At 52.6% G+C, this 11,124-nt stretch overlaps 1 protein-coding gene across 1 annotated transcript in view; it reads right to left on the bottom strand.

The window, feature by feature from the left end:
• LOC107112845 (kinesin-like protein KIFC3) overlaps positions 1-11,124 on the bottom strand; it is a gene marked incomplete at its 5' end in the record, with an annotated part of 44,611 nt that overhangs the window by 6,205 nt on the left and 27,282 nt on the right. The window contains 3 exons of the mRNA XM_015414044.1: positions 703-826; positions 6,381-6,511; positions 9,018-9,122. Of these exons, the coding sequence (XP_015269530.1) occupies positions 703-826; positions 6,381-6,511; positions 9,018-9,122 (360 nt within the window). The remainder of the gene's footprint in view (positions 1-702; positions 827-6,380; positions 6,512-9,017; positions 9,123-11,124) is intronic.

Genomic DNA, 11,124 nt, shown 5'->3' with positions numbered 1-11,124 from the left:
ACTGGTGGACCTCCTGATGGCACCTGTTATTTCTGGCCACGGTGTGACACAGGGTGTTGGACTGGATGGGCCTTTGGCCTGATCCAACATTGGTGTCTCTTATGTTCTTATGACCTTCTGCATGCCAAGCAGGTGCTCTGCCACTGAGCCCGGGCCCCTCTTTACAGCTCTCCAGGGTCTCAGGTGGCGGTCTTTCACATCACCTCCAGCCTGGTCATTTTTAACTGGAGATGCTGCCGGGGACTGAACCTGGGACCTTCTGCATTCCAGGCAGAGGCTCTCTCAGGCAGGGGTCTTTCACATCACCTACTGCCAGATCCTATAACCAGAGATGCTGGATTGGGCCTGGGACCTTGTGCATGCCAAGCAGAGGCTCTGCCACTGAGCCACAGCCCCTCCCGAGCCCCTCCCCCAGTATTTGCAAGTGTCCCCATGTCCGTAAATACCGCTTGCACTTGGAAGTAGAGCTACACTCCCGGCTGGGCTGCCCCTCTCCTTGGCTCAAGGCATTCACTTCACTGCCCAAAGGCCATTCTGTGGCAGATCGAAGGTTTGAACCAGAACCCGACCGATACCCATGAGGGCAGAAAGCCCCCAAGAGAGACGCTCCAGAGTGGTCAGCCCCTCGCCCACCCCAACAGCCCACACCCACTCACACCCACGCCGTCGTTTCTTCCAAATCCGACCCCCTTTCCAGGGTACCTTCTTGATCTCGCGGAAGCTGCCCACTTCCACGCAGGTCAGGCCCGGGACGTGCAGCTGCCCACTCCCGTCGGGGTTTAGCTTGACATCCAGTTTCTCTTGGGGATCTTTGGCCAGGAGATCCCTGGAGAGGGAGAGAGAAAGGTTGAAGCACTAGGGGGGGCTCTTTAGCTTGGAGAAACGACGGCCGAGGGGTGACATGATCGAGGTTTATAAGATTTGTTGTCGAAGGCTATTTATTTATATTTATAAATATTTATAAGATTGTTTATAAATAAATATTTATAAGATTGTTTATAAATAAATATTTATAAGATTATTAATGGGATAGAGCAGGTGGAGAAAGAAGTCCTTTTCTCCCTTTCTCACAATACGAGAACTCCTTGTGGGCACTCCATGAAATTGCTGAGCAGTCGGGTTAGAGCGAATAAAAGGAAGTCCTTCTTAAGAACATAAGAACATAAGAGATGCCAATGTTGGATCAGGCCAAAGGCCCATCCAGTCCAACACTCTGTATCCCACAGTGGCCAGAAAAGGGTGATTAACACGTGGAATTCACTGCCACAGGAAGTGGTGGCGGCTACAAGCATGGACGGCTTCAAAAGGGAATTAGATAGACATATGGAGCAGAGGTCCATCAGTGGCCCCTATTAGCCACAAGGTATAGATAGGGGCTCTCAGTCTGAAGCAAGGGATGCTCTGTATTCTTGGTGCTTTGTGGGGGGGGGCAACAGTGGGGGGGCTTCTAGTGTCCTGGCCCCACTGCTGGACCTCCTGGTGGCCCCTGGTGTTTTTAGCCATTGTGTGACACAGAGTGTTGGACTGGATGGGCCACTGGCCTGATCCAACATTGGCTTCTCTCTTGTTCCTAGGACTCAGATCTGACACTCTACTCCCCCCAAGGGGGTACTGTCTCAGTCAGAACCCCCCAGACCAGCAGCTGACATGCCCATGCCTCATGCGCACACAGGGTCTCCACCCTTCAGAACAAACCATGTCTGTGTGCGTGGGGGGGGGGGAGAAGGGGTCCGAAACGTCCAGGGATTATTATTTATTATTAGTATTTATGAGTCTTATGAATCGCCCACCCTGCAAGCAGGCTCTGGGTGATTTACAACCTTGTAAAATATTTAAAAATACAATTAATGCATAATTAAAAACACCAATAGAGCAGTCAATTAAAGCGATCCAAGATGGGGAAAGGGGGTACGAGAGGATTTGCCCTGCTGGGAGTTTGCCAACGTTCTGGATCTCACACCCAAAAATATAGATTCAGGGGTGTAGCCATGGTGGTCCGAAGCAGGCAAACGAAGTCTGAGTCCCAGGGCACCTTTGAAACCAACAAAGTTTAATTCTGGCTATAAGCTTTCATGTGTGTGTGCACACCTCTTCAGTTACAATGAAAGAAGACTTCCTCGACCATTGCCTATAGCTAGAGGGTGGGGAGGGTGTCGCCAGGAAGGACTAATTAGTGTCATGAATGACTGAGCAATAGATATAGCTACGATTGAATTAAGGCAGTTTGTAAAACCTGTGAATCGCAGCAAATTAGCATACAGCATAATGAAAGAGTTTCCAAACAGATGCAAGGACTGAATGAGGGTTTCTTATCTCACTATACATGCAAATGCCATTCCGTTCTCACATCTGTTTGTAAGATCCGGAGTGATTCCGCAAAAGCCGTTGTTCCGCCCTCGGTCTCCTGTCCCGTTCCGTCCCCCTCTCCCACTGCTCAATTTCCCAGTATTTGCAGCACCGATCCCCCCCCCCCTTGGTCCTGCTTTTGCGGAATCAGTCTGTGTTGGTCTTAAAAGTGCCACTGGACTCAAATTTTGTTCCCAAAATATAGCTTGTGCTGGATAGTGATGCTGGGAGAAGGGGATACTCACATCCAGTCCCCATGGGGTTATATTAACCACTATAATAGTAAGAGTTGAAAAGAGCCAGAGTCCCGCAGCACCTTAAAGACAAACAGAATTTGTGGCAGGGGAGGAGCTTGCGTGAGTCACACCTCACTTCTTCAGAATTTTGTTAGTCTTTAAGGTGCTAGTGAGCTCTTACCCTTTTCTACTGCTAAGGTAAAGGTAAAGGTTCCCTTGCTCGAAAGCCAGTCAAATCCGACTCTATGGTTGCGGTGCTCATCTCCGTTTCAAAGCTGAAGAGCCAGCGCTGTCCGAAGACATTTCCGTGGTCATGTGGCCGGCATGACTAAACACCAAGGCCGTGCACGGAACGCTGTTACCTTCCCACCGAAGCGGTACCTATTTATCTACTTGCAATTTCTTGCTTTCGAACTGCTAGGTTGGCAGGAGCTGGAACCAGAGACGGGAGCTCACCCCGTCATGCAGCACACTCGGGTCTCGAACTGCTGAACTACCAACCTTCCACAGCCTGCAGTTCAGCATCTTAACCACTTGAGCCACCGCAGCTCCTTTTCTACTGCTACAGACAGACAAACACGGCTACCCGTCTTGACCTAGAATAGTAATAGTGTGCCATCAAGTCTCCGTTGACCCATGACAACCCCAGGACCATGGGGTTTCCAAGGCACAATAGAACAGAAGTGGCTCGCCACGGCCTGTCTCTTTGTAGGCACCCGGGACTTCCTTGGAGGTCTCCCATCCAAGTACTGACCAGGGCCGACCCTGCGTAGCTTCCGAGCCCTGACAAGGCAGGGCTATTCAGTGCTATTCAGTTTGCTGTAGTAACTGCTTTTAGTCACTTCCAACTCTGGGCAGTTCTGCATCTAGCATTCGCTCCACATTTTCTCAGCTGGGAGGAAATAGTGCAGCTCAAAACCATGCTCAAACACCTCAGGGCAATGCTGTACTGACTGCAAAGTCACCCCTGAACGGCCATAAAACGGACATAAATCTATGCAGAAGGTACCATGAAATCGGCGTGGAGTGCGGAGGCTACCATAAAATCCGATGATCAAAGGAAGCGAAGGCAGCATGGAGTGCGGAGGCTACCATAAAATCCGATGATCAAAGGAAGTGAAAGCAGCATGCAATGCGGGGGGGGGGATATTTCTGTTCCAACGTGGGTTTCATAAAGCAACAGAGGGAAGAGCCAACGCAGAATCAGCCTCTGTCTTCACCACTCACCCAGATCAGAAACCTCTTTTGGGTCACTCTATGCACATTAGCACCTCTCCAACACTCCTCCTGGCCCCTGGCCAGAGTGGGAGAAGCTTTGGGGACACTGTAGGTTTCCTCCAGCCTGTGGGAATGATTCCACACGCCTCAAACCGTTGTATTCTGGGCCAATTAGCCTCATAACCATTAGCACGTAGGAGGTCTCTCCACCCTTTCAGTGGCATTTGCACCGCTCAACCCCCTTCTTGCGTGAACAGTGGTGCATTAAGAGGGTAACCTTCTTTGGAGGTTTCCAAGCAGAGGCTAGATGGCCCCATCTGACAGCAATGCGGATTCTGTGAACTTAGGCAGATCACGAGAGGGAGGGCAGGAAGGGTTGCCTCAGTGCTTAGTTCTTGTGGGCATTTCTTACATACCCGGGGAAATGCTGATTTGGGGTCAGAAAGCAATCTTTCTCCAGGCCAGCTTGGCCAGGGATGCTGGAAGGTGTTTTGCCATCTTCTGGGCATGGAGCAGGGGGGTCACTGGGGTGTGTGTGTGTGGGAGGTATTTGTGAATTTCCTGCCTTGTGCAGGGGGTTAGACTAGATGACCCTGGAAGTCCCTTCCAACTCTATGATTCTATGGCCAGCAAAGAAAGAAAACCTCCTGTGAAAAGTTAAATCCAGCCTGCTCTTACAGCCAGCCTCTTCTCACAGAGAAGGGTTAAAATGAGAAGCAACTCAGAGGACGAACTCTGTTCATGTCAGCATCTATAGTGAGCTGATCTACAGACTCTCTTGCTATTCCCTAAAGGCACAGGGATTCAGTATCATCGAAAGGAAGGACTGTCGCTGCAGCAGCCTCTCTTTCCTCCCACGCCTTGCAGAGAGACAAGAACAAAAAACACGATTCCTTTAGGCTCATAGATTCTCCTTTCTGTATTGAATCTGAAACGGAATGTATGAGCAGAATCAGCACTCCGATTCTGCTGCAGGTAGGATGTGACCTGGGACACACGATGCAAACCCTGGACACTGGAAACAAAAGCACAGGATGCGACCCTGGACACAGACGCCACCCGATTGCTTCTACTGAGACATGGTAAGTTTCTGAGCCGTCCGGCTGTGAAGACAACCAACTTTCACCCCTTCCTTTCACTAATCAATTCAAGGCAAGGTACACAGCTTTCCTCTCCCTCACTCAATCCCTACAACAACCCTCTAAGTTAGGCCAGGCTGAGAAAGAGCATGACTGGCTCAAAAAATGGGTGCGGCTTCCCTGATTACAGAATTGCGGCATACAGAAGAATTCCCTGGGCATTCCCAAGGCCAAGTGTTTCTCCTACCGATTATGCCTGGGATAGAGCAGGCGGAGAAACAGGTCCTTTTCTCCCTTTCTCACAAGACAAGAACTCCTTGTGGGCACTCCATGACATTGCTGAGCGGTCGGGTTAGAACGGACAAAAGGAAGTCCTTCTTCACCCAAAGAGTGATTAACACATGGAATCCACTGCCGCAGGAGGTGGCGGCGGCTACAAGCATGGACGGCTTCAAGACGAATTGGAGAAACGCCTGGAGCAGAGGTCCATCAGTGGCTATTGGCCACAAAGTGTAGATGGGGACTCTCGGTCTGGGGCAAGGGATGCTCTGTATTCTTGGTGCCTGGGGGGTGGGGGCCACAGTGGGAGGGCTCCTAGTGTCCTGGCCCCACTGCTGGACCTCCTGATGGCCCCTGGTGTTTTTGGCCACTGTGTGACACCGAGTGTTGGACTGGATGGGCCATTGGCCTGATCCAACACTGGCTTCTCTCATGTTCCTATGAATTGGATAAACATACAGAGCAGAGGTCCATGAGGGGCTATTAGCCACAAGGTACAGATTGGAACTCTCAGTCTGGGGCAAGGGATGCTCTGTTTGGTGTAGTGGTTAAGAGCATGGACTCTAATCTGGGAGAACTGGGTTTGATTCCCCACTCCTCCACTTGCACCTGCTGATGTGACCTTGGGTCAGTCACAAGCTCTGTCCTTGAAAAAGAGCAGTTTGTGTCACAGTTCTCTCGGCCCCACCCACCTCACAGGGTGTCTGTTGTGGGGAGGGGAAGGGAAAGGAGTTTGTGAGCCACTCTGAGACTCCAAGTGAAGGGCGGTGTATAAATCCAATCTCTTCTTCTTCTCTGTCTTCTTGGTGCCTGGGGGGGGGGCAACAGTGGGAGGGCTCCTAGTCTCCTGGCCCCACTGGTGGACCTCCTGAAGGCACCTGGTGTTTTTGGCCACTGTGTGACAGACAGAGTGTTGGGCTGGATGGGCCAGCATTGGCTTCTCTTGTGTTCTTATGTTCTCTCTTCCATCCAGTTACCCCCTGCTGTCTCCAGTCAGCACCAGAGAGGTGAAAACAGACGTGATCCACACGTCACTGGCAGTGGCACGAAGGCTGTGCGACAGAGGTCCTTTGCAGCTGGATTTCCCCGTGTGCAGAAGCCCGAGATGTTGCAAACGACTGCTATGGTGTGACGGGCCACAAGGGGTGGGCACACCAAAAGTGGTGCCACGGTGTGGAAGCGTCTAAGGAGGCAGCAGGTGCACTCAGGGGGTCCCCCTCACCTGATTGCCTCGTTGTAGATCTCCACCATGCTGAGGCTGACGGTGTACTTCCAGGCCTCCTCCTTGGCCTCCATCTCCCGGTAGAGGGCCTGCAGAGCTCGCTGGTTGATCCCGGGGTTGCCTGGGACGCCCTGGAAGCGGACACAAGGGAGGGGCCCTGAGATCTCAGTCTCAAGCGAAAGCTGGCGGTGGGGGGGCAGCAGGGCCCGGTGGGGAGGTGGGACTCGGTCGACAGACCTGGCCTCCTCCTTTCCCAGCAAGGCTGCCTTGGATCGCAGTGTAGAAGAAGAAGAGAAGAGATTGGCTTTATACCCCGCCCTTCACTACCCAAGGGTGTCAGAGCGCCTCACAAACTCCTTTCCCTTCCCCTCCCCACAACAGACACCCTGTGAGGCAGGCGGGGCTGAGAGCGCTCTTTCCAGAACTTCCCATGAGAGAACAGCTCTGGCTGAACTACGGCTTGCCCAAGGTCATCCAGCAGCTGCAAACGGAGGAGTGGGGAATCAAACCCGGTTCTCCCGGATTAGAGTCTTAACCACGACACCAAACTGGCTCTCTGGCGGTTAAGTGCGCGGACTCTAATCTGGGAGAACCGGGTTTGATTCCCCACTCCTCCACTTGCAGCTGCTGGGTGACCTTGGGCCACAGTTCGCTCAGAGCTGTTCTCTCAAGGGCAGTGCTCACAGCGCTCTCTCAGCCCCACCTACCTCGCAGGGTGTCTGTTGTGGGGAGGGGGAGGGAAAGGCGTTCCTAAGCCGCTCTGAGACTCCAAGTGAAGGGCGGGGTATAAACCCAATCTCTTTTCTCTCTTCTTCTCTCTTCCTCCACAGCCCACTCCCCACCATTCCTCAATCCCATCATGTAAACCCCACAACTTCTCTACTGCACCTCTAAGTCACGCGCAGCGTCTGGCACACCCTGGGCACAACACGTATGAGAAATGTAGAAGTGGGCAATGGGGGGGTGACAGTGGTTCTCCAGGGCACAGCTCCTTCAAATCAGCCCGCTGGGCACAAAACCAGCTTTGAGGCCACCGCAGACGCCCCCCTGGCTATGAACTCGGACGAGCCACTGCCAGCTCCTCCACAGCAATGTACCGTGCATGTGTGGCTCAGTGGGTGTCATGCACAGGAGCAAAAGGCCGTCCTACCAGCAAGTCCCAAATCAAAGATGGCCAAAACAATATATGAAACAATTATGAAGTTGGTGGTGTCACAACAACAACATCAGTGCCTACTGTAACTATAACAAGGCACAAGATACTAATATTTCCTCCTTCGAAGATGCCGGGTTTGAACCAGGTTTGATCTTGGTGCGGGGGGGGGGGGGTCAACAGTGGGAGGGGCTTCTAATGTCCTGGCCCCACTGCTGGACCTCCTGATGGCACCTGGTATTTCTGGCCACTGTGTGACACAGAGTGTTGGACTGGATGGGCCTTTGGCCTGATCCAACATTGGCTTCTCTTATGTTCTTATGAAGATAAGACATTTTATTTATTTATTTTTTATTTAATTTTCGACTTGCTACCCCGCTCAAACCCCCCACAGGGGGTCTCTGAGTGGCTCTACAATTAACTGTTATCCCTTACCTAAGGCCACATATATATGCAGGGGTGGGGACTGTCCTAACAGCACCCAGTGGAGGGACGTTCTGGGACAGCTTGTCGCTCGTCAGCACGGCTTCTACTGACTTCTTTCCTCCGGTGGTGGTACAGCGGGCCTCTCTGGCAGTCGGAGTGCTTTTCGGTGCGGCTTTCGGTTCTGTCCCTTGAGGCTCCACCGCGCATGCGCCTTCCACGCTCCGATGTCTTCCTGGCTCCGCCTTTCCACCAGCGTCCGGACTCTCGAAGATGTTATACCTCAGTCGCCATCTTTCTTCCACCGCTCGCCGTCTACCGCTCGCAGCGGCGTTGCTCCACGGACCCCCCTCGATGGGGGGAGGGTGCCCCCTACCCTCTAAGGTAGGTACCCATTGATCTACTTGCACTTTGGTGTTACATTGTGCTTTCGAACCGCTGTAGTCATGGACTATCAGTGTGACTTGATAAGAGAAGTCCCCACAGTCATAACATTTTCCAAACAGCAATTTCAACAGACCACAAGGTTCATAGTGATTTGCTTCTTACACCGTGAACTTTGTGGTCTGTTGAAGTTGCTGCCTTTGCAAAGACGCCCGTTCTAGATACTTGGAAGACGCGTTTCCTTCAACTTCTTCAGTTGGTTTGCCGGCTGGGTAAGTGGAACCTCACTTACATAGCCGGCAAACTGAAGAAGTCGAAGGAAACGCATCTTCCAAGTATCTAGAATGGGCGTCTTTGCAAAGGCTGTTTGGAAAATGTTATGACTATGTGGACTCCTCCTATCAAGTCACACTGACTACATGGACTCTATGTCTTATCTTCAAAGGAGGAACTATTAGTATCTTGTGCCTTGTTATAGTTACAGTAGGCGCTAATGTTGTTGTTGTGACACCACCAACTTTATAATTGTTTAATATATTCTTTTGGCCATCTTTGATGGTGTTTTCTACTAGTGGAATTTGTACATTTGGGACTCCTGTGATGCTAGTCTTTTCCCCCTTGTTGTCTGGCCCTACCAGCAAGGGCTACAGACAGTGGCAGAGCGCCCAGCCCCCTACCTCCATGGTGTAGGTCTTGCCGGAGCCTGTCTGCCCGTAGGCGAAGATGCAGACGTTGTAGCCGTTCAGGCAGGACACGACGAGGGGCTCGATCTCCTGGAAGACCTGCGGAGGCAGACAGGGGTGTGTGTTACCGAGCAAGGCCCCCTCCCCTTCACAGTCGCAGCAGTGAGGCCGTGAAGCAGGCGTGACCGGGCGGTGGCGTGGAGAGAAGCGGGACCGTTTGTGGCTGAGGAATGCGCCGGTGGACCATGCAGAGCCGGTTACCTGCTGCCGCGGCACCCCCAGCTCTGGCCATTCCGGCTGCCGTCTGGCGTTCTTTCCCGCGTGGGCACCTAGGCATCGAGGAGGGGTCACAAAGCAGCCGGGGGGGCAGATCCACGCCAAGAGGGCACCCCACTCGCAACTGGCAGGGAGGCACCCACAAGAAGACCCATTCCAGAACATGAGCTGGGATGCCTGCCCTGGCATCGGGCAGCTCTCTGTGCCCGTATGGCACGGGGACAATCCTGCAGAGCCTGACTTTGAAAAGGAGGACACGTTGGCTCTCTGAACAATGCCCCGGGTCACCAGTTGGCACCAGTGTTCTCTCTAAGCTCGGTTAGTGTGAGCTGGTTCACAGTTTCTTAGCCTCTAGCTCACACATTTCTGTCTTAGCTCAGGAAGGATGGCTCCAGAACAAACTAATTTATGCAGTAGCCAAATCACTTGCTCACAACTATAATTCTAGTAGCTCACAAAGTAGAATTTTTGCTCACAAGTCTCCCCAGCTTAGAGGGAGCATTGGTTGGCACCAATGCTCCCTCTAAGCGGTGGAGCCCTGAGAGCAAGAATTCTACTTTGTGAGCTATGGGCATTAGCAGAAGAAGAGGAAGAGATTGGATTTATACCCCGCCCTTCACTTGGAGTCTCAGAGCGGCTGACAAAGTCCTTTCCTTTCCCCTCCCCACAACAGACACCCCGTGAGGTGGGTGGGGCTGAGAGAACTCTCTCGAGGACTGCCCTGGAGAGAACAGCTCTGACAGAACTACGGCTTGCCCAAGATCATCCAGCAGGTGCAAGTGGAGGAGTGGGGGAATCAAACACGGCTCTCCCAGATTAGAGTCCGCCCACTTAACTACTAGACACCAAACATTAAAGTTGTGAGTGAGCGATTTGGCTGCTGCATAAAATCAGTTTCCTCAGGAGCTGCGACAAAAATGCGTGAGCTGGAGGCTAAAAAACCTGTGAGCTGGCTCACACTAACTCAGCTTAGAGGGAGCACTGGTTGGGACCCCAGATGTATTTCTTCAAACGCGGGAGAACCAGGCGGCTGAGGCCCCTCCGCCCATTCCCCCTGCAGTCCTGGCATCTCCCCAGCACCACCACACTGGGAGCAGCGACTCCTACCCCTTTAACCCCCCCCAGATATAATGCACAGTGGGGGGGTAAAGGGGAGGAGCAGGGAGGGAGATCAGATCGGTCACTCACCAACCCACAAGGGCAAAAAGGTTGAAGCCACTGCCCTGCCCTCCCCTGCCCCAGTTCCGGGGCTGTAAAGCGTTTTCCCCATAGAAGACAGACATTTCTGGCAAAGCAGGCTCCCGAAAGCTCCTCCAGTTTGGTGTCGTGGTTAAAGTGCGCGGACTCTAATCTGGGAGAACCGGCTTTGATTCCCCACTCCTCCACTTGCACCTGCTGATGTGACCTTGGGTCAGTCACAAGCTCTGGCACAGCTGTTCTTGAAAAAAGAGCACTTTCTCTCAGAGCTCTCTCAGCCCCACCTACCTCACAGGGTGTCTGTTGTGGGGAGGGGGAGGGAGAGGAGTTTCTAAGCCGCTCTGAGACTCCCTTGGGTAGTGAAGGGTAGGGTATAAATCCAATCTCTTCTTCAGAGGTGTGGTGGTTAAATGCACGGACTCTAATCTGGGAGAACCGGCTTTGATTCCCCACTCCTCCTTCACTTGCACCTGGCTGGATGACCTCCTTGGGCAAGCCATAGTTCTGATAAGAGCTGTCCTTGAAAAAGAGCCGTTTCTGTCAAGAGCTCTCTCAGCCCCGCTGACCTCACAGGGTGTTGTCTATTGTGGGGAGGGGAAGGGAAAGGAGTTTGTAAGCCGCTCTGAGA

Source organism: Gekko japonicus, unplaced genomic scaffold (genome assembly GCF_001447785.1).
Source record: "Gekko japonicus isolate JY-2015 unplaced genomic scaffold, Gekko_japonicus_V1.1 scaffold3028, whole genome shotgun sequence".
Taxonomy (NCBI): domain Eukaryota; kingdom Metazoa; phylum Chordata; class Lepidosauria; order Squamata; family Gekkonidae; genus Gekko; species Gekko japonicus.
Note: the sequence above shows the minus strand (reverse complement) of the source record. Positions and strands in the feature narration are given on the sequence as shown.